Source organism: Arabidopsis lyrata (genome assembly GCF_000004255.2).
Source record: "Arabidopsis lyrata subsp. lyrata unplaced genomic scaffold ARALYscaffold_5, whole genome shotgun sequence".
NCBI lineage: Eukaryota > Viridiplantae > Streptophyta > Magnoliopsida > Brassicales > Brassicaceae > Arabidopsis > Arabidopsis lyrata.
The window spans coordinates 18,397,136-18,420,251 of record NW_003302551.1 but is presented as its reverse complement, the minus strand read 5'-3'; the positions used below and the strand labels follow the sequence as shown (position 1 = coordinate 18,420,251).

General features: G+C 40.5%; 4 protein-coding genes and 1 pseudogene across 4 annotated transcripts; 3 read left to right on the top strand and 2 right to left on the bottom strand.

The window, feature by feature from the left end:
- Positions 1 to 218: 218 nt before the first annotated feature.
- On the top strand, positions 219 to 6,264 carry LOC9312491 (annotated as a pseudogene).
- A 375-nt stretch (positions 6,265 to 6,639) lies between these two features.
- On the bottom strand, positions 6,640 to 7,234 carry LOC9312490. Its single transcript, XM_021025829.1, has one exon. The coding sequence runs from the start codon at positions 7,124 to 7,126 to the stop codon at positions 6,842 to 6,844; it is 285 nt and encodes a 94-aa protein (XP_020881488.1). The 5' UTR covers positions 7,127 to 7,234; the 3' UTR covers positions 6,640 to 6,841.
- A 1,399-nt stretch (positions 7,235 to 8,633) lies between these two features.
- On the bottom strand, positions 8,634 to 10,494 carry LOC9314221. The gene is made up of 5 exons (XM_002876375.2): positions 10,329 to 10,494; positions 10,008 to 10,206; positions 9,246 to 9,607; positions 9,041 to 9,107; positions 8,634 to 8,946 (listed from the first exon to the last, which is right to left on the bottom strand). Exons 1-5 carry the CDS (start codon positions 10,415 to 10,417, stop codon positions 8,938 to 8,940), a joined length of 726 nt encoding a protein of 241 aa, XP_002876421.1. The 5' UTR covers positions 10,418 to 10,494; the 3' UTR covers positions 8,634 to 8,937.
- A 203-nt stretch (positions 10,495 to 10,697) lies between these two features.
- Positions 10,698 to 13,546, top strand: LOC9314220 (pentatricopeptide repeat-containing protein At3g57430, chloroplastic). The gene has a single exon (XM_002878106.2). It carries the CDS (start codon positions 10,783 to 10,785, stop codon positions 13,441 to 13,443), a length of 2,661 nt encoding a protein of 886 aa, XP_002878152.1. The 5' UTR covers positions 10,698 to 10,782; the 3' UTR covers positions 13,444 to 13,546.
- A 2,991-nt stretch (positions 13,547 to 16,537) lies between these two features.
- LOC9312489 lies at positions 16,538 to 17,365 on the top strand. Its single transcript, XM_021026245.1, has 2 exons — positions 16,538 to 16,655; positions 16,724 to 17,365. Exons 1-2 carry the CDS (start codon positions 16,620 to 16,622, stop codon positions 17,363 to 17,365), a joined length of 678 nt encoding a protein of 225 aa, XP_020881904.1. The 5' UTR covers positions 16,538 to 16,619.
- The last annotated feature ends 5,751 nt before the right edge of the window (positions 17,366 to 23,116 follow it).

The window sequence follows — 23,116 nt, the reverse complement described above, 5'->3', positions numbered from 1 at the left end:
GTCAAATTCCCACTTTATTAATTAAGACTTTCCAAGAAAAACCTTATGATAAGTTTGCAATTAAATTAATAACAAGTATAATGGAAATAAGATCCTAAGAATTAAGGATTCTACAACTATTATCTGATGATGTATATAGACCGTTGATAAAATCAGACGTAGACTATACCACACCAGATAATTTCTTCTGAGCTCCCTCTCCCTCTGAAGTTTAGAAAAAGAAAAAGAAAGACGTTACTTGGTTATATTATATAGCAAAGATTCAGCTAAAGTAATCCAACATCGATGGCGATTGAGAACGCCGCTGCGGCCACGAATGCGGCCGATAAAGGTGGCGAAATACTGAAGCCACGCACTGACAAGAGAGACTATAGGAGGATTGTTCTGAAGAATTCGCTGGAGGTGTTGCTAATCAGCGACCCAGAGACTGACAAGGTAAAACTCGATTCCTGTTATAATTTTGCTGCTAAAACAAACAAGAGCTGAAATTTTATCTGTGTTTACCTGCTTCATTCATTCTAGTGTGCTGCTTCTTTGAACGTTAGCGTTGGATCTTTCTCGGACCCACAAGGGTTGGAAGGGCTAGCTCATTTCCTTGGTACGACCTTTTTTCTTTCTAAGAATGTAAATCAGTTTTAAGGATTTTCTCCATAGCAGGATTCAATCACTGACCTGAACCAGTTCTGTATTAATAAAACGGTGACTTAGTAACTCTTTCCTCTATATTAAAGTCGATTTTGTAAAATGTGGATTTTGATGGCCATGGTGATCGATAACTTCTGATTTTTAATTCTTCTGATTTTGTTTTATTATTTTTTTGGGGGGGGGGGGGGGGGGGGGTCAGAGCATATGCTGTTTTATGCAAGTGAAAAATACCCTGAGGAAGATAGTTACTCCAAGTACATAACAGAGGTAACGTTCTTATCCAGCTCTGGAATACAAACTTGATCATAATTGTGTCTCTTCTATTAAGTTGAGGAACGAAAATTGGAATGTGCTTATTCGAAATCATTTGTTTGCAGCATGGAGGGAGAACAAATGCTTATACATCCACTGAACATACAAATTACCATTTCGATATCAACACTGATTCTTTTGATGAGGCTTTGGACAGGTAGACTTGCATTTTTTTTTTTCCATTTACTAACTGATCTTGTCTGATTTCCCTTCTGATACAGTTTGATACTTATGTTACGTTATTGCCCATAACCAGGTTTGCACAGTTCTTTATCAAACCATTGATGTCAGCTGATGCCACCATGAGGGAGATCAAGGCTGTTGACTCTGGTTAGCTATCTTTTACCTTTTGAGATAGCTTTCTTGTTTCAGTTTCTTAAACTTAAAAATTCTAACGAGTTCTCTCTTATCCAGAGAATCAGAAAAACTTGTTGTCTGATTCTTGGCGTATGCATCAGGTATTTTCCTTTGCTCTCAAGAACAAATATTTGTATTCTTTCTCTCCATTTTGTTATTAGCATTGAAGGATGCATTTCACTGATTATCCATGGAGAGGAAAAGTACCTAAGTATGATAAATGAGGTTTCCTGGAACTTGTAGTACTTATATCTAAGCCCTGCATATCTGACAACCCACAAGTCTGTTGACTTATATTTTAGCATCTAACATAAGTTTTGTTTTCCTTCTTGTTCACACAGTTAAAGAAGCATCTAAGTAGAGAAGACCACCCATATCACAAATTTAATACAGGTCCATCTTCTACCTCTTCTTAATTGGTGTTGTGATGCTAAAGAAAAGTCAGTGGTCCTTACTCCTTCCGAATTTTTTTCTCATGCCAATAAAGTGATGTTTTTTCTTAGGGAACATCGATACTCTTCATGTACGACCCGAAGCAAATGGAGTGGATACAAGAAGTGAACTTATTAAATTCTACGACAAACACTATTCTGCCAACACCATGCATCTGGTTGTTTATGGCAAAGGTAGGTTTTGGATCTAACTCAAAACTCAAATTTCTTTACTTTCAGAAAACAAAAGTATCAACATATGTAACATTTTTTTCATCTCTTTTCTCAAATTTCTAGTGGAAGAGATGTTCCAGGAAATTCGAAACACCAACAAGGAAATTCCTCGGTTTCCTGGTCAGCCGTGTACTCAGGAACATTTGCAGGTTTTTGTTTCTTCTTTCAGCTTTAAGCCTTTACACGAGACGGAGATAAACTCATGCTAGAATGTTTCCAATTAAGGTGGTATCTTTGGTGGTTGTGTTTTTATACTGGTACTAGGTTCTTGTGAAGGCTGTTCCTATAAAGCAGGGCCATAATCTTACTGTTTCGTGGCCTGTAACTCCTAGCATCCATCATTATGAAGAAGCACCATGCACGTACGTTGGTCATCTAATTGGTCATGAAGGCAAAGGAAGTTTGTTTCATGCGTTGAAAATCTTGGGTACGTTGTCTTTGGGGCCAAACTAATAAATGTTTTGGCAGATTTTTAGTTTTACATCTAATAGTTTGCTGAATTCTTGCTAATACTTGCACAGGTTGGGCAACGGGACTGTACGCTGGCGAACCAGACTGGACTATGGAGTATTCTTTCTTCAATGTTTCGATTAATCTTACTGATGCTCGCCATGGTGGGTTTCTGTATTCTTTCTTGTTTGTTTTAATATTCTTTAGACGCTCGCAACATTCTTATGTTGAATAGATGGTCTTGGTGTGCTTGATGTTTAGTCAGTGCCTATTATTTTCTGGATTTTGGTTTGATTTGTTTCTTGCTTGGGGTACAGAGCATATGCAAGATATTTTAGGGTTGTTGTTCAGACACATTAACCTTTTACAACAATCTGGTGTTTCCCAGTGGATTTTTGATGAGGTATCTGTAATATTAAAGTTTTACAATCTATGTTTCCACCTTTTCTACTATTGTGCTTGTAATCTTGTTAGTATTCCTATTGATACTTCTTTTTTTTTTTCTGTTGAAGCTCTCAGCTATCTTTGAGGCAGAGTTTCATTATCAAGCCAAAATAGACCCACTTTCTTATGCAGTGAATAATTCATCAAACATGACGGTAATACTTTGTTTCAAGGGAATCGACTTGTCATATTTTTCCTACCATCTAAGCTTCTTATTTCAATTTTATATATTTATTTATCTCGTGAGTCCTTTTGCATTTATTCTTCAGATATACCCAACCAAGCATTGGCTGATTGGATCGTCACTGCCTTCGAAATTTAATCCAGCTAGTGTGCAAAAGGTTATCGATGATCTTTCTCCAGATAATGTTCGGTAAGTCTCTGTTCCTGGAATGCAACCCTTCGCAAAAGCAATCAATGACCAAATGTATCTAAATGTCTGACTAATTCATAGGTGTTCACCAAGCTAAATGATTTATTCTATCGGCCATGTGATCTCTATTTAATCATAATATTTCCATAGTAGTTCAAGTATTGAAATCCTGACCTTCTTATGGGCTTATGGCCAAGTAAGATTGTCTTGTTGCAGAATCTAATGCCATTATATATGTAGAATCTTTTGGGAGTCAAATAAATTTGAAGGGCAAACTGACAAGGTTGAGCCATGGTATAACACTGCTTATTCTCTTGAGAAGATATCCAAATTCACCATTCAGGTTGGCTTTTGATGTATTGATTTCCTTTATGCTTTATTTTCCTCTGCTCGAATTTATAATTGTGCTTAACAATTACAGGAGTGGGTGCAGTCTGCCCCTGATGTAAACCTGTTTCTACCAACACCTAATATCTTCATTCCTACGGATTTTTCATTGAAGCAGTTTACGGATAAGGTTCAGTTTCTACCAACACTCTAGTTACAATTTACAAATGTCTTTTGAATAGTGTATGAATATATCACAGAATCAAGTTCTGGAACAGGATATATTTCCTGTTTTGCTGAGAAAGACATCCTTCTCAAGATTGTGGTACAAGCCTGATACAAAGTTCTTCAAACCAAAGGCATATGTTAAGATGGATTTTAACTGCCCCCTTGCGGTCAGCTCTCCTGACGCTGTAGTTCTTTCAAATCTTTTTGTTTGGTTGCTGGTAGACTATTTGAATGAATATGGTAAGATTTGATAGATATACCTCTTTACGTCATTTCTCTTTTGTAGAACAAATTAGGTGATAAGCCTTCGTAATTTGTTATTATATCAATCTGTACTTGTATGTTTCAGCTTATTATGCTCAAGCTGCTGGTCTTGACTATGGATTAAGTCTTTCGGACAATGGTTGAGGTGGGTTTGTACAAGGATGCTGACGTTTCCTTGTGTGTTTTTCTCAATGAATTTCATGTTTGACTAATAGTTCCTCATATCCAGCTCTCTCTTGTTGGCTTTAATCACAAATTGAGGATCTTGCTGGAAGCTGTCATTCAAAAGATAGCAAACTTCGAATTTAAACCTGACAGGTTTTCTGTTGTCAAGGTATACTTGTTAGTAGACTTCGTCCTTCTTTCTAAATTAAGCCTTGATACCAGATTTTTCTGTTTCCTTATCCTTTGATAGGAAACGGTCATAAAGGCATACCAAAATTACAAATTCCGACAACCACATAATCAAGCAATGAGTTACTGCTCAATGGTATTACAAGATCACACTTGGCCTTGGACAGAGGAACTAGATGCTCTTTCTCATTTGGAAGCTGAAGACTTGACGAATTTCGTTTCAATGTTGTTATCGAGGACATTTGTTGAATGCTATATAGCAGGTATCAACATTATCCCCATTGTATGATAGTCTTTGGTCTCTACTCCTGTTTTATTTGTTCTAGTCGTTGTGGTATCAATTATATAATTATACACTCATTTCAGGAAATGTTGAGAATGACGAAGCTGAGTCAATGGTCAAGCATATTGAAGATGTTCTCTTTGACGATCCAAAACCTATCTGTCGTCCGTTATATCCATCCCAGTTCCTGACAAGCCGAGTTGCAGAGCTCGGAACAGGAATGAAATACTTCTACCATCAAGAGGGCTCAAACCCCAGCGATGAAAATTCTGCTCTAGTGCATTATATTCAGGTATACTTGTGACAAGATTAGTAGGATAGCCTTCGAACTAAGTGGTATCATCAACCAGTTTGTTGCATCATCGTATAAAGCTTTTCTTGTAGATCTTGTTACTTAGACTCTTTGTGAGTTATTGACCTTCGTATTTTTGGTAATGGAAATTGGTTTACCACGAATAGGTTCATCAAGATGAATTTTCCATGAATAGTAAACTTCAGCTTTTCGAACTAATTGCAAAGCAAGCCACGTTTCACCAGCTTAGAACGATTGAGCAACTTGGTTACATCGCTTCACTTTCTCAAAGGTACATAAGAATTTCTCATCCTTTGGAATGCTCCTGATCAGTTCTTGTTGACACATAAATAATCATTTTTCTGCGACACAGAAACGACTCTGGTGTCTATGGTGTACAGTTCATTATCCAGTCTTCAGTCAAGGTACCAAACTACCAATCTGTCTTGCCTCTTTTCCATCGGACTTTGCATAACCCTTTCTAGTTTACGTAGATCTCCTTAATCCCGTTGATTTTTTTCATTAATAGGGTCCTGGACATGTAGATTCGAGGGTCGAGTCACTACTCAAGGATCTTGAGAGTAAACTTTACAAGATGAGCGATGAGGAATTTAAGGTGAGGAGGCCCAACCAGATATTATATATCATATCTGCTTTGCTGGAACTAAACATTGACTTGCTCCTCAGAGCAATGTAACAGCTTTGATAGACATGAAGCTTGAAAAGCACAAGAACTTAAGCGAAGAATCCTTGTTTTACTGGGGAGAGATTCAAGAAGGGAACACATCTCATTGTGGTTTATTTTGCGGTTAGGTGGCTACTCTGAGAGAGCTAAAGAAGGAAGATTTGATAGATTTTTTCGACGAATACATAAAAGGTTGGCGCACCAAAAAAGAGATCGCTGAGCGTATGCGTTTACGGAAACCAGCATTTGAAGGAAATGTCATCTGACAAGGACAAAGTTGTATCACCATCCATAGAGATCGAAGACATTGTTAGTTTCAGAAAATCTCAACCTCTTTATGCATCGTTGAGAGGATGTAACCAGCTGAAACTGTGAGGGGATCCCAATTCTTTTCAAGGATATATACACAAACAAAACATTCATTTACCTTTATACTTGAATCTGTATTAGAAAACAGAGCTTTTATCGTTTAAGCTCTGTTGATTGGTAGCTTTTGTCGAACAAAGACAATAATAACAAAGACTTTGTACCTACTTCAGCTGTTGAATTGTGGAATTGTCTAACCTACCAAATCTTTTTGGCTCAGTTGTTGAATTGTGAAATCTTTTATAATTTTTTTTAATTCGATCTTTCATAGCAAATCCAGTTCTTCCGTATTTGTTAAACCATTGGGAGAGCGAAGTTGCTGTTAGCTCCAGAATCTTCGGGTGTGGTTCAACGAATGATAGGTTTGATCCAATTGTTGACATGTTCTTAAGAATCCCACAATTATAATAGTAATAGATTGCAGATAATTTAAAAGATTTTGCTCATAATCAACTTGCAGCTGTAGGCAAGGAATTTAATATCCCCCAAAGGGTAAAAGACTAAAAAAGTCTTCGACAATAAATTTAGGGTTTAAACCAAAGATGCGGCAACCTAAATCCGAACGAAGTCAAACAAAAATAATTAAGAACAGAATTGAACAAAAAAAAAAAAATCAAATTTAATTTCTCATCAACATCCATTTATCCCCAGAAAATTTTGGAATCCAGAGATGATTAAATAGTATCACAAATCCTCTCAAGAACATACAGTTTTCTCAATAATAATTTAAAAAGCACAACCAAACGCTCATGAAATCTCTCTCCCACACCAACCAATATTTCGTCAAATAATTAAATCAAACAACAGAGAATAACAAGAGATCTCTAGCGTCATCATATCCTTGAGAAGATTTGATACCGCAACCACCAGTAGTTCCGGTTCCTAAACCACCAACCAAACCGGTCGAATCTTGACCCGACCCCAAAACCCCACCACCTCCGATTAGATCTTTGACTCCGCCGTGATGGTGATGGCCGTCGGATGGAGGATGGTAATAAAGACGAGCCGTCTGAGGACAGTGTGAATGAAACCTCGCCGCGATTCTCACGCCGGCGTCCAACATCTCCGTGTATTTCCCCATTTCCTTGAAGAATCTATTGTTCCTAATTCTTCTTTCTATTTGTTATTTCTGCTCTTTCTCGTGAAGAGAGAGAGAGAGGACGGAGACGATGAGAAAGGTTTTACAAGTCGCGTTTAATTTATAGGAGGCAGGAAAAAAGCGAACGAGTCTCCGCTTTCTTCTTTTTGAGGGTTTTTTTTTTATTTTTTTATTTAATTGCTTTTCTTGCACTTTTCCCTTGGCTCCCATATTTTTTATTTTATTTCTATTTGCCCCTTTCTTTGGTTTTTTCTTAAAATCTCTCTGTAATCTTACCATTCCATAAGTGATTAGTAGTTTATTGTTTCCATGACCTATAATATAAGATATAGAATAATATTTCCAGATAAAGACTGATTAGGGTATAGGATTGCAATTTATTAAAAAGTATTAGGACTGAAATTCTATTCATAAAAATATAGGGTCGAAATTAGGGGAAACTGAAAAACTTATTCTGAGCTGTAAATTAACGTTTTTTTAGTACAAGGAAGGAATCTGTTTAGCGTTTCTTGTCAGTTTCCTTTTCCTTTTTTTTTTAATTAACAAATTTATTTCACGTTCCTTTTTTCTTATTTGTGATAATTAATTAGAAAATTAATGAATCCGCGTGAGTGTGGGTCGTCACTATACCAACCAAACAGTCGCCGCGTATTTTTGACTGCGGCAATACCGTGAAAGTCGCTTGAAAAGTAAGCGTTTACTTTAAGCATAATTTCTCGATGGATGGACATTTTTCATCGACTTTTCTGGACTCAAATTGCGCTCTAATTGACCTTTGGACTTAACACTTTTCGACTTTTAATTGTAACGTATGTTTTTTTCCGTTAGAATTTAATTTTTGAATCTCTTTTTTTCTTACATCTAATATTTCAAACTTAATTAACATAACATGACACGTACCATTATGAACTTACAAATGTCACAAGTGATTTATGTAGGTCAGCTAGCTTTTAAGTTTTAGATCACTTTTTAGTCTAAAATCTTAGATCACTTTTTTAATCTAAAATTTTGGACTAATATATTTAATATCCTTATCATAAAACTAAGACCTACTTTAAAATTTACTATGCTTAGATAATATATCCAAAAAAACTTAGATTAAACAGTTGTTAAAAAAAAAAAACTTTGATTAAACTACATGTTCGCAGAATTTTAAATGAAATATATAACTAAAGTAATTTGATTCCCTAATTAGTGATTTAAAATTGTAAATTTTAAAATAAATCAAGACTGATTTAGTCTTTGTAAGATAAACATAAGACATGTAGTAACTGTAAGCAATACATCACGAACCGAAAATTCGTAGAAGATAATCCAATGAAATTTGATTATTTTGCTCTGTTTCTTTCAATATATTGATTAATCCGAAATTAATGAGTATTCATTATATTTCTCTATCCCATTAGTATGATTTAAAATATATTTTGCAAAATCACATTTATTAGATTAGTAAAGTGGTAGTAAGTCATCAACCAATAGTGTGTTTAACAGCTCACAAGGAATCAACCAATAGGCCGAGGTTCACACAAGCAGACAAGCATGATATCTTATTAACTAACATCGGTTTCTATATTTTATATGGTTACTTCAGTTATTTATCTGTTTAACAGAGCCACTTCTTATAAAGCGAGCGTTTTAGACCATATATATCTAGCTATATATATAACTCCCGTAATCCCGTTATAGTTTTCATTGTCCTAGCCCAAATCAGGATCAAACCAAACTGTATATAACTAGATAGTGGGGAAGGGGATATAAGTATTACCTGCCTCCAGCATTAATGTCTTAATCTTTCATGCAATCTACAGAAAATTAAGGAGGCAAAAAGATCAATTTAAGGTACTTATTGCTAGAATATATACCACAATGAAGGATGTGAAAGTTTAAGTTTCATACCTTGTAAATAAAGGGATCAAGTCTTCCTCCTGTGCCAAACCTCTTCACTTCCTCCATCTTCAACAACCTGCATCTGGACTTGATCAGCACTACAAGTCTACAACTATCTCCCATGCCCTTAAACCAAGCATGCACAAGAGGCTTGAAGATGTATTGCTAAGAAAAGAAATGTGTATTTGTTGTGTGAATGAGAAGAAGAATATACATTCTGAGAGCTTTGCTGGTATCGGGACTGTCGCCAAGAATCTGACGGATATGAACTTCGGAAGAAGATTCAGAGGAAAGAAACTCCAAGATGTCTTTGGCTCTACGGCGAATAGAACTCGACCTGCTACTTTCTTTCATCTTCTTCCCTACTCCTCTTAGCTTCTCATTGCTTTTCTGATTCCTGACTTTGATTCTGCTTTCTACGCTAGAAACCTCGCTTGAACCAGTTGACAAGCATGACTCATCTTTGGATTCAACAGAGCATGTTGAGAGAACATCACACGCAGGATTCATCATCAAATGTGTTGGCTTAAAATTGAAGGATCCCCAAATGACCTGAGATCGGCGTTTTCTCGCTGTCTGCATAAATCAGTCAATGAAAATCAATACTCACACCGTACTCAAAGTTTGTTCTCTAAAATATATGTTTCTTACTAAAATCAGAGCATAACAAAGCAAACGAGTCGACATGAAATTCGAAATTTCAAATTCCAGAAATGATCCGTTTCTGGTAAACTAATCACTAAATCCAGAATCGTAAAAACAAAATTGGTACATCTAAGAGAGAGCGATTATCATTCAGGTTGATGAACGAAATAGTAACTTCCAAAATCTAGCTCAAACGGAAGAAATCAACAAATAGAAGCTACTAGTCAATCAAATTTCTCAGAATTTCGAATTACTTAAGAACCAATTCAGATCTAGAGAACAACCAAACGAATACTCTGAAACAGAGACGTGAAGAAGAAGAGTTTCGCACCTTGAAATTCATGAGATGAAACGGATCTCCAGTATAATTGATTTTGAATCCGCGATCCTCGCTCATCCCAAACGAACCATCGCTGGACAAAGCCGAGCCACAAGATCTCGATCCGCTAGATCCCAACATCAAGCTCAGGTTCGAGCTACCTTCGTCACACCACTTCCTCACATAGCTCGATTCCTCTACAGATTCCGACCTAATAATCACCCAAGACGATAATATTAACCAAACGAGGAAAAACGAGGAAGATAACACAGATCTGAAACCGCGAGCCTCACAATCAAAACAGAAATTGAAACGAGATTGGGTTATGCGAACCTTGTGGGTGAGAAGACCACAGGTCCATAGGAAAGGAGAAGAAGAGACGAAGCCACTGATCTCTCAATCGCAGAAGGATGCTTCGCCATCTCTGAGTTATTCTTCCGAGTGAAGCTTTTCTCTGAGCTTCTGCTAATGGCGCGATGATCTGATTTTGTTTTGTTTTTGAATTCCTCTTTCTCTCTCTAACTTTCACTAGTCACTACTACAATTCATGCGCACGCACACACACACACACACTGTTATATTGCAGCGAATAGTGTGAAATAATAATTGATGAGCCCATATATTAGGCCCATTAAAGGCCTTCTGGCCCATATACATCCTCTATCTCCTTCATCGTCTTCCTCGCCTCGTCTACGCATTACTGATACAGTACATCAGAAATCTTCACGAAACTCGAATTTTATATAGTTAATAAAATATATAACGATATTTTCGGAGAAATATCTTCATGTCATGTCCTCTTGCCTTCACCTTCTCTCTCCCGTTTCCTTCTCAACCGCTTCCATTTTCCCGCCAGAAACATCCTTACCTTCTTCGTGCCACACCAACCTCTGTAACCGACGATGTTGCCTCCACCGTTTATGGCGCACCTTCGAAATTTATCTCTCAATCACACTCTCCGGAGTGGTGGATTGACTTGCTCCGGTCCAAAGTTCGATCTAATTTGCTCCGTGAAGCCGTCTTGACTTACATTGACATGATTGTTTTGGGTATAAAACCCGATAATTTTGCGTTCCCTGCTTTGCTAAAGGCTGTCGCTGATCTTCAGGACATGGATTTGGGGAAACAGATTCATGCCCATGTGTATAAATTTGGGTATGGAGTGGATTCCGTGACTGTAGCTAATACCCTAGTGAATTTGTATAGAAAGTGTGGAGATTTCGGGGCTGTGTATAAGGTGTTCGATAGAATATCTGAGAGAAACCAAGTCTCTTGGAATTCTTTGATTTCTTCTTTGTGTAGTTTTGAGAAGTGGGAAATGGCGTTAGAAGCATTTCGGTGTATGTTGGATGAAGATGTGGAGCCTAGTTCGTTTACCTTGGTGAGTGTGGCTCTTGCTTGCTCGAATTTTCCTATGCCCGAGGGATTATTGATGGGTAAGCAGGTTCACGCCTATGGTTTGAGAAAGGGTGAATTGAATTCGTTTATTATCAACACACTGGTGGCTATGTATGGTAAAATGGGAAAATTAGCATCTTCCAAAGTCTTGCTTGGATCTTTTGAAGGCCGTGACTTGGTCACATGGAACACTGTGTTGAGCTCATTATGTCAGAACGAGCAGTTTCTTGAAGCATTGGAGTATTTGCGGGAAATGGTGCTTGAAGGTGTTGAACCAGATGGCTTCACTATTTCAAGTGTTCTTCCTGCTTGTTCACACTTGGAGATGCTTCGCACAGGGAAAGAATTGCATGCCTATGCTTTGAAAAATGGCTCTTTGGATGAGAATTCTTTTGTTGGCAGTGCTTTGGTTGACATGTATTGCAATTGCAAGCAAGTCTTGAGTGGTTGTCGAGTATTTGATGGAATGTTTGATAGAAAGATTGGTCTATGGAATGCTATGATCACTGGTTATGCCCAGAACGAGTATGACGAGGAAGCGTTGTTGCTGTTTATTGAAATGGAAGAAAGTGCTGGGCTTCTGGCTAACTCAACCACAATGGCAGGTGTTGTTCCTGCTTGTGTTCGTTCTGGTGCGTTCTCCAAAAAGGAAGCTATCCATGGATTTGTTGTAAAAAGAGGTTTAGATAGAGACAGGTTTGTGCAGAATGCACTGATGGATATGTATTCTAGGCTGGGAAAGATCGATATCGCCAAGCGGATATTCGGTAAAATGGAAGATAGAGATTTAGTAACATGGAACACAATTATTACGGGTTATGTATTCTCAGAACGCCATGAGGACGCGCTTCTTATGCTACACAAGATGCAAATCCTCGAAAGGAAAGCAAGCGAGCGAGCTAGCCGAGTTAGTCTGAAACCTAATTCCATCACTCTGATGACAATCCTCCCCAGTTGTGCTGCACTATCAGCATTAGCAAAAGGAAAAGAAATCCATGCTTATGCCATCAAGAACAATTTGGCAACTGATGTGGCTGTGGGAAGCGCTTTAGTTGACATGTACGCAAAATGTGGGTGCCTACAGATGTCGAGAAAAGTTTTTGATCAGATTCCTATCAGAAATGTTATAACCTGGAATGTGATTGTAATGGCTTATGGGATGCACGGGAACAGCCAAGACGCCATAGATATGCTAAGAATGATGATGGTTCAGGGAGTAAAACCAAACGAGGTTACATTCATTTCAGTATTTGCAGCTTGTAGCCACTCAGGCATGGTGAATGAAGGATTAAAGATTTTCTACAATATGAAGAAGGACTACGGTGTTGAGCCTAGCTCAGATCATTATGCTTGTGTTGTAGATTTGCTAGGAAGGGCAGGTAGAGTCAAAGAAGCTTATCAACTCATCAACCTGATTCCTCGAAATTTCGACAAAGCTGGAGCTTGGAGTAGCCTCCTTGGTGCTTGTCGGATTCACAATAACCTAGAAATTGGAGAAATTGCTGCTCAGAACCTCATTCAATTGGAACCAAATGTAGCTAGTCACTATGTACTACTTGCCAATATATATTCATCAGCAGGCCTCTGGTATAAAGCAACAGAGGTAAGGAGAAATATGAAAGCGCAAGGCGTGAGAAAAGAACCTGGATGTAGCTGGATTGAGCATGGCGATGAAGTACATAAATTCGTAGCCGGTGACTCATCTCACCCGCAAAGCGAAAAGCTCCGTGGATATCTAGAGACCTTGTGGGAGAGAATGAGAAAAGAAGGATATATACCTGACACATCTTGTGTGCTTCACAATGTAGAAGAAGATGAAAAGGAGATTCTGCTTTGTGGACACAGTGAGAAGCTAGCAATTGCGTTTGGGATACTTAACACATCGCCAGGTACAATTATTAGGGTGGCTAAAAACCTCAGGGTTTGTAATGACTGTCATCTTGCAACAAAGTTTATCTCAAAGGTTGTTGACAGAGAAATCATCTTGAGAGATGTTAGGAGGTTCCATCATTTCAAGAATGGAACTTGCTCCTGTGGAGACTATTGGTGAAAGACAAGCTGCATAAAATGGTCTCTCTTTCTTCATTGTATAAAATATACGGTTGAGCAATAAAATGCTGAACTTATTCACTGAGAAAGCATAATCACCTATAGATTCTCTCTCTTTTAGTAACAAAACGTACAACTCTGGCCAACAAAAATTATTATTACTATTAAATGTAATTATTAAAGAGATAATTGGGTGAGAGACATAGGATCGGGGTGAAATAAAATTTTCGGTATAATCTTGTCGGGCCTAAAACATTGTAAATATTTAGCCCACTTTTTAGCCTCTTATACCCTCACGCGCTCCTTCATGGTCGTCCAAAACTTAGCCCAATACTTGAGACATTGGAACTGATTTTGCAGTTCTCGAGGCCATAAAGGGTGGCGTCTGACGCTACGTTTCTAGTTCATCCTCTCTCTTCTTCTCATCCCGCCATTTCACTCAGAAAACCCTAAAACTCTCTCTCTCTCTTCAGTTCCCAGTCTACTGATTCTTTCCTCTGTCGCTTCCGGAGACGACGGTGTGACACTGTTCAAGCCTTGGCGGTGCCGTTTAGACGATTTGTACGGTGAGCAAACGCATATTGCTTTGCCGTTGTTTTTTTCCCCGGCGCAGCCGGCACCATTTAATCCATCAGAAAAACTTGTTTTCGTTTCGATTTTTGAAAGAATCTTTATCCGTTTCGTTTGACATGCTCTGTTCGGCGACAAAAAAATTTCCCCAATTGATTAACGGGTTTTCTTTCTCGTCTTCATACATGGCGTCATAATCGTTCCCTCCTACTATGCATATAGTCTGTAATCTTTCATCTGTTTTTTAGATCTGTAAAAATTCTTATATTCCTGTTTAATCCTCCATATTTTCCTATAGATCTATATGTTTTATCCATGGATATACATGGGCATTCACATTCTTTCATAGATCTGTATTGCATGTTTATATATGTCCATAATTTCTACCTATATGTCATAGATCCGTTTCTAAAACATGCATGTTTGTTTATTTTCTTAGTAGATCTCTAATTTACTCTGTTTTATTTCTTAAATCTCTGCAGGAACATGGCAAATGTCGATTTGCCTTCTCGGCTATTCGCGGACAGGGAAGAACCTGCGGGTGATCGGGTGAACATGTACTTCAAGTTGAACACAATTAAGGCGGTGCTTAAGGCGTTGACGCCGGAAGAACTTGACACCATTCGTCCGTGTTTTGGGAAGCTGCTTGATATCTACTCGAAGCCTGTTTTCTCTGGTAAATTGGCGCACTTTCTCCTCACCCGCCAGCTGAATGTTGTCAAACGACATGAAATATGGGTCATTTTCGCCGGGAAGCCGATAAGATTCTCTCTGAGGGAATTCGGGTTGGTTACTGGTCTCAACTGCAGCCCTCTACCGCCTCTGGACCGGTCTCTCCTCAAATCTCCTCCTGGTGTTACCCCGTACTGGTTTACTCTCTTTGGTGGTGAGGAGTATTTCACCGGCGAGATGTTACTTGCGAAGCTGCGAAGACCGAAAGCCTTGTCCCCTGAGTTGCGTGTCAAATATGCATGTTTGCTCCTTGTTGATGGTTTCTTGTCCAGGCGGTCCTACCACATGAAGATCCCCAAGCCTCACGTTGAGATGATTCGCGATTTGGATGCTTTTCTAGCATATCCCTGGGGCCGCTACAGTTTTGACCTGACCATGCGCTGCATCAAGTCGCGATCTTTAGACCAGCTTGCACAGGCTACTGTCGCCATTCAAGGATTTATTCACGCACTAGTTCTTGTGTTTGTCGAAGCTGTCCCCGGTGTGCTCTCTGCTGTTGGTGCTGGCACTGACCCCGAGTCTGGTGATGAAGATCCTTTCCCTGTCATAGCAATGAAACTTGAACCGGTCTGGGACTTGGATGGAGTTGACGAGGTATGTGATGGTTTACGTTTAATTATAGCACTTCATTTTAAATAATGAATAGCTAACAAATTTATGTGCACATATGGACTAGGTTGAGGTTTTGTCTGTACTTCCCGATTGTGAAAATGTTGTTGGTATAGAAGACTGTAGCTGGCCGGATGAAGTAAGTGATCCAAGTGTTGACTTGATGCTGCAACAATTGGATGATGGAGTCAAGTTTAAGCGTGAGATGTTTGGTGGTGGTATTAGAGGAGCTGATGTGCAAGTAGAGTCTCCTCCTCGGGTTATTGTCAAAAGGAAACGTAAATTGCGGGCCAAACCGTCTGAATGTTCCACCTCTAGGGGACAGTCTTCCCGGGCCAAAAAATCTAAGGTTCGTGCTGCACGTTCTAGATTTGCCTCCCTAGACTCCCCTAGGGCGACTCTGGACACTGCCACAGCTTTGAAAGCTGCTTTAAAAGAGGCCCAGTCTGATGTGTATGCCCATATCTGTGTTGAACTGAAGTCCATGGAACTGAGGTTGGAACGCTCCCTCAAGGAAAATATCAATTCTGCGGTTGCTGCAGCCATTAGCGGGGTCGTGGTGGAGAATGTTTTGCGCGAGGTTGGCATAGGTGTAGGTCAGCCTTACAACAAATCCCCAAGTTCTCCTTCTCCTTCTATTAGGCAGACTGATCCTCAACCATCTCCAGTGGTGGTAGCTCCTGAAAACCATTCTGACCAGTGTCAACGCCCCTCTCAGCAGCAGCCACCACTCGCAAATGAACAAAATGCCGGGCCTGTTGAGGTTATTACTATTTGATATTCTAAGTTTACTCACTCATTGATGCCTTAATAACTTTTTTTCTTTTTTTAGGGTACCGCTTTTTCTGAATCATCTGGGTCGCGCAGCAGGACTCCTGCTGATGAAGTGGTATGTTATTTATCTTGATTACCTGTTTTTTACACTCTCTACTACCCACCTCTCTTCCTATTCATATACTTTTTCCAAGATCGAGGAAGCTTCAATGGGAGGAGATTGCGGGGATGGTCAGATTGTAGCTGGGGGAGACGCTGTCGCCATGTCTGCAAACTACAAGAAGTTGATGGTCCTTGACATACCGCCTATGTAAGTTTTTCTACTTTTGTCTGCTTGCTTTAATTTCTTTAAAGCTCCTGTGTAGGCAGGGTTTGTAGATCTCCTTTAATCTATTTACAGATTCATATTATTTAATGAACACCTATGACATTTCATGAACTTTGTGTAGGGCATTCGGTGATGGTTTAGTGATCAAGGACTCTGAGTTGCTCATGATACCCACTATCATCCCTCCTGGCTATCCCAATGTTAGTACCCTTCCTTCCATATGTTGCAGCTGTTTACATTTGGCTTATGGTTTTTTATGTTTCCATAGGTAATGGACGCTTGTGTATCTGTCTTACGTGAGACCCTGTTTGACAACACTGATCCTGCTTCTGATCCTCGTGCTGATTTGCTTCCGTGTAAGTTCTATGGCTCGTTGGCGGTTCTGTATGCGAAGTTCAAGAAGGTGAAGCGGAAGGAAACTTTTGAGTTTTATCCCGCTCTTATCAATGAGATCACTACGAGGTTTAAGGCAACAGGCAGAGTTTGGCTGTCGCACATTGATCATTTGCTCTCTCCATTTAACATTGATAAAAATAGGTGGATAGCTGTTCACATTGACCTGACCTCTCACACTCTCACTGTGCTTGATCCAACTGCTGCTGCACGCCGGGGATCCCGTCTTAAGCCTGAGCTCGAGTTTATATGCGAGATGTTTCCTTATCTGGTACGGAAGGTTGGTGGCTCTGATCTAATGAAGAATTTCCCGCTTCAGCCACTCACCTTTGCTAGGAACACACATGTTTCCCAAGCGACTAACATAGCTAACAGTGGGATGCTCTCCTTGTTATTGCTGGAAGCATATGCTACAGGCGGGATGGACAAAGCGGTGCATGTTAAGGAAGATGGCATGCGCCTGCGTGCTGAGGAGTTGGTGGTGCAGATGTACGAGCACTGTTGTGGTGAACTTTGATGGCTGATGTGGCCTTACTCATTGGTGTACCCTCCTCGACTCTAATTTATCTTTTTTTTTTGCAACTATTCGGCTTTGTCAATTTCTTTCCCTTTCTGTTATGTTGAACCTTATTTCTTCTTTTGTTGTTTTTTGCTTCACGACTCTAGGATGTTTTACTAGTGTCTTTGTACCATATCTGTGCGAGTGGATGATGTGGTTTGAACCTTGAAGTGTGTTTATTTCCATATGTCTTTGACTTTTAACTGTTACATATTCGGACAATTGTTTGCAATATATCATATTCATACCTTAAGTTTGAAGCGTACATTATTATTTAACTATCCACCAGCTATCATAGATACTTATAGAGAAACATGGACTGGCAATATTAGTTGTAGTTATTTAATTTCTTTGGATTAAAACACTAAGTGTTGCACCGTGCGCACAGCATTTTTAACAATTAAAGCCTTATTAATGAAAATAGAAGATTACTTAAATATTTAACAGTCCATATGTAACATAGGTACTTTCAAACATATGAAAATTCAGAGATACCAAATAGTTAATTTCATCCAACCAGATGTAAGTTAGGGCAACTCCATCCGAGCAGCACTCCTGCTGTGGATGACGGCGGCCACACCCAACACGAAACCTAGCAAGGACACCATGCCCATAGTCCTAATCATTTTCTCCTTCGCCCTCATCTTCCCTAATGCCACCTGCAGGACTTCGTTTTCTTTTTTCAGCCTTTCAATGAGAGCAACCATTTCTTGAGTTTGTTGGGTTTCGTCTCCCTCGCCGCCACAAGTTCCCAGCGCGCGTAGCCTAGCGATCTGTTCCGCCTGTTCCCGAATCAAGTCCCTCGCCTCGAGTAACGCTACTTTCTGCCATCCATACGGCTTCTCTACATCCCGCCAGCGAAAATAGTCGCATACATTTTTATACCCTTCGCCGCACCCGTAAAATCTTCTCCCTGGATTAGCGTCCGTCCAAGCCTGACAAAGTACTGCTGTTTTACCGCAGTAGCAGAGAAAACCGCCTTCTCGTTGGACAATGCTTCGGTCTCCCACCGTTGAACTTGATCCACTTCCTGATGAGCTGCTCTTGTTTTTCGGCATCATTTTCTCCAACACATAAGCTGTTATCCTAAACCTTTTTTTCTTCTTAAACTTACAGGCTCCAACCTCTCAAGAAATATCAGGCGGTTTTTTCCAACGTGGCGGACCCCACAACTTCACGCGGTGGGCATTTATTGTGTTCTCGTAGCAGGGAGCTCTACAAAACTAGGTTCCCTAGTTCGTCTCGTCACATCCATCATATCTGTTCACATAGTGTAGCGTTATCTTCAAGAGGCATTATCGTTTGGATATTCATATAATGTCTGAGTAAAACTACGTTATCCAAGTTGCAATAATTTTTTTTAAAAAAAAAAAAAAAAATTCGGCTTCCCATCAGTAATGCGTTCACCCGTTTTACGTACTTTTTTAGGTATCCACTTTTGGTTTTCAATCTATAATGTAGAAGGCTAAGTAGATAGACATTCATGAAATGAAATATATTACATTCATAGGCGTGCGGACTCACACGATCAACGCAATACACCCGTTGTGCCAAGTTCATCATCGTTTTACAAAACATTAACAAGTTTTTAACAGGCGGCACTAATATTTTACAAGGAAAATTAGCCGCTTGATTTCTTCCGTTTCCATTTCATCTTAGATCGCCGAGCTGTTCTTACACATGCAAAAGGGACAGCTTTCTTATCTGTTGAATTTAAAGAACCATTTGTTAGATAGCTATAAGTGGACAACTTATGTAGTGGACAATGTAAACCACCGTATGTTAGGGATTAATATCTTACCATACATAGCTTCTTATTTATATCGGCATCTTGCAGGTGGCACGATTATGACCAAGCCCATGGCAACGCGTGCAGCTCCGTTTCGTCTTCTTTGTTGATTTCTGCTTTAAATGTTATGTATACTCAAATTAACCCATATACGCTGATATATTAAATGGTAGACTGCTAATTTAGGTAACTATACCTTACACTCCCCTGCGGAAAGGAATCTAGATCGTTTTGGCCTACCTGGTGGCCTTCGGGTGAGTGGTGGCAAGACATTCAAGGTCGCTACCCCATCCGGTACATTGCGCAGAGTGCAAAGGTCTGGGACTGGGTGGATGCCTCCGTTGTATGCGAGAGTCCAGAAGAAGCTTCCATATTCTGGAGCTGCTAGGTCGGGGACCCTCATATCACACCGGACTGCAGCGGCTATTGCGTGGCTGCATGGTATCTTAACCATTGTGAACTCCTCGCAGGTGCATATCTTATTATGGAGGTCCACAATGTAAGATAACCCCGTAGTTGTTTTCACCTCATACTGCTCGGGAGTGATCCTTATCACCTCGTAGGACGTACTGCGTTCGTAGTTTTTCAAAACCAGCTCCTCCACCTTTGGAGTTAAGGGCATTGAGTGTAGCGCTGCCTTTTCCCTCCTCTTGGAGAACCATGTCATGAGAGTGGCTCGGATATACTCGAGTGTGGATACAATAGGCAGCTCACGTGCCTCTTTTAGGACCGCGTTCAGCGACTCAGCCACATTCGAAGTCATGATGTTGTATCGCTGTCCATTGCAGTGGGACCTTGTCCAATGTTCCCATCCGATTGCCAGGAGGTACTCTGCGCACCGTGGAGACACCCGCTCTATTTCCTCAAAGTGCTCTTTGAAAGTTGTTTTTTTGAAAGCCCTTGCGGCTTTGGAAATCAGTGGTGCTAGTAGCCGCTGCTTAAATTTCGCCGCCACGTTCCGTTGGAGGTGCACGATGCATGCGCCATGCGCCGCTCTTGGGTACACCTGCAGCGAAAATGTCAGTTTGAATATGTAAATATAATGGTGTATGTGTATTATAATAATTAGCGCGGTATATTTTTATGTAACACTTTATTAAAAATTATTAGTCTCTATACCTTGGTGAGCCCGCTGTAGATTGAATTGTGGCGGTCCGATACAAATGTCAAGTCTTCCTCATCCGGAATGATTTGCTTCAGGCACTCGAAGAACCATTCCCACGCCTTGTCATTTTCCCCGTCTACGATCCCAAATCCTATAGGGAATATCTGAAAGTTGCCGTCTTGTGCGCTAGCGGTGAGGAGGCAACCAGCGTACTTACCGCGCAAGTGTGCTCCGTCGATTATGACCACCTTTCTCATAAACTTCCACCCTCTAACACTCGCCCCTAGTGCAACAAAGCAATATTTAAATCTTCTCTCCCCATTATTGTCTGCCTCCGTGTGTAACTCCGTCACCGTACCCACATTGGCTTTAGATAGCATGTGTAAGTAAGCTGGTAGGATCCCGTAGCTTCCCGTTGTTGAACCTTTAGCCATGTCCACTGCCAATTCTCTGGCTCGCCAGGCCTTCCAATAAGACACGTTGACACTGTACTCGTCCATCAAAGCTCGCTGGATGCCTATTGGATTCGGTCCTAGTGCTGCTCCGGCGTACTTGGCCTTCATGATCTGAGAGATGACGGAGGTGGTTGCTTGTCGTTGGTATTGACTTCTCACTTCCACAGGGCAGTTATGTTCTAACATAGCGGTCCGCACCTCAAAGTATTCTGTATCTTCTAGGCGGACACAGTAAACTCTCCATGGGCAAGCGTCGGAGACGCACCGTACAATGACTACGTCGTTTGTTGTGCGGTCGTTACGGTAACTGAACCTTCTGTTGATGGCATGAACGGCTATTTTAACCTTGCAGTCATCTCGGTTCTTGAAAACCCTACCAACGAATAGCGCGTCCCCTTCGTAGTCCACATCTAGGACGACCAGTCTTGTTCTTTCCCCACCTGTATATAAATGAAGCCCCATTTAGTTAAATAACTTTGTACATATAACACGTATCATGTTATAAATTTACTTAGACACTCATTATTTGAAGTAGTAAACATTACCCTCTAAGTCAGTGTCATCAATAACCGGCGCTGCGTCACGTGCAAATGTGTGCTCCGGTATCTCAAGCAGCTGCAACATGGATGACATAGGCGTCGCCGGCGTCTGATTGTTGGTGGTGTGAGGGAGGTCTTGCTCACCTGTAAATTTGTCCATTAGTATGCATTGTTCAGTATTAAATGTGTAGCTATGTGTTTTGGATTTAGAACATACCAGCCCCACGTGTTGGTGTAACATTTTCTTGCATTCCTGCTTGAACCCCGGCAGTAGTATCTTCCTCTGCCGCCGTAACTTTACCCCCACTGGTGCTTCCAGCTGAGCAAATAAATCGCTGACCAAGTTACATATCTACATATATTTTTAAAAAGTTATAATGCTACATAACACCTATTTTCCTCACCTTTCTCGAATTCAGAGAACAAATCCCTCGTCAGGCGAGTCACGCGGAGGTCGTGGTCGTCCGTCGATGAGCTACTCTCTGGGTTCAACACCGTCGCCGGGGATCTCCCTGCTTCGTTAGCGTTGGTATTAGATTTATAGTATCTCAAGGCTGAGGAGAGGGTTGCAAATCCACCTGCGGCGTAAGTATGGCCCACCCAGCCTAAGGGTCCATCATCACTGTCCGCTACTTGCTCTGGCGGAACCTGTGTGCAGATGATGCTGTCTCCCACGGCCTTGTCTGCTCGCCGCCTCCTTTCCTTCTCAACCTCGTCTTTGCTCATGACTTCCGCAAACGCGAATTCGTCTAGAATCGGTACCACCTTAAACCCATCTATTTCCAGGGTCATCGTCAGATCCATTGGGACTACGTAAAGCTTCATCTCGTGGATATCCATACGCATAGCGAGGAACATGTCCATATCGTCGTCAGTCGCAATGTGGATTGGGACCGGTTTAACAGCTCCGTCAACGTCCATCCACTGCGGCATCTCGTATGTCAGCTCTACCTTCTCACGAGTCCGGTCTATGCCCATCTCGCCGCGCACTTTTTCTTTCGCAGCCGCCAAACCGGCGCCTTCTCTGAACCGTATGTGTTTGTGCTCCTTTCGTGGTAACGGTTTGAATCTCCATACACCGCCGTCATCTTTCTCCCAGTTACCAAGCTCCACACGTACCATGTCGCTTATCAGCTCGTTAGTAACCTCCATCGCAATTCTAGCTTGCGCCACGCGAATTATAAACCTAGTTAGTATATAGTTTAATGCTTTTTCAACTTTGTTTTAAAAAAACGTTAACCTTTTGTTTACCTTTAACTCTTGATGTGAAGCAGAAGTTTTTTCCTTGAACTCTATTTTTTTGGTTTTTTTTTTTCTTTACTTGACTCTACGTTTTAACTCTCCCATCCACCCCCTATTTATTAGGTCTCCACAATGTGCCTTACCACTTTAAAATTGCAAATCCCGCCAAAATCTTCGTTTTAAATTTCGCCGATATCTCCCAAATCAAGCCATTAAATGTGCGTCGCTTCATTCCTTTTGCAGCCGAATAACACTCACTTCATCCGCAGTTCATTTAATGCATGTCAGAATGTGTTTCCGCCCATTCGAAGAGGCAACGGAACTACCCCCACGCGCATGTTGACGGTGATGTCAGGTTTTTTGGTAATTAATTCAATACCCGAGCCTCTTTAGCAAGTTTTTTGTACCATTGTCTTGGACGTCCAACGCTATTGTCGATTAGCTAATTTACTCTCCCATTTCTACCTCTGCGCTAATTCTCTCATTATTAAACGCAATAATACGTATTTGGTCTATGTAGTCCAATACGTTTATTGTTCTTCTTCCACATCTTCTTATAAAAACACTAAGAAGAGATCA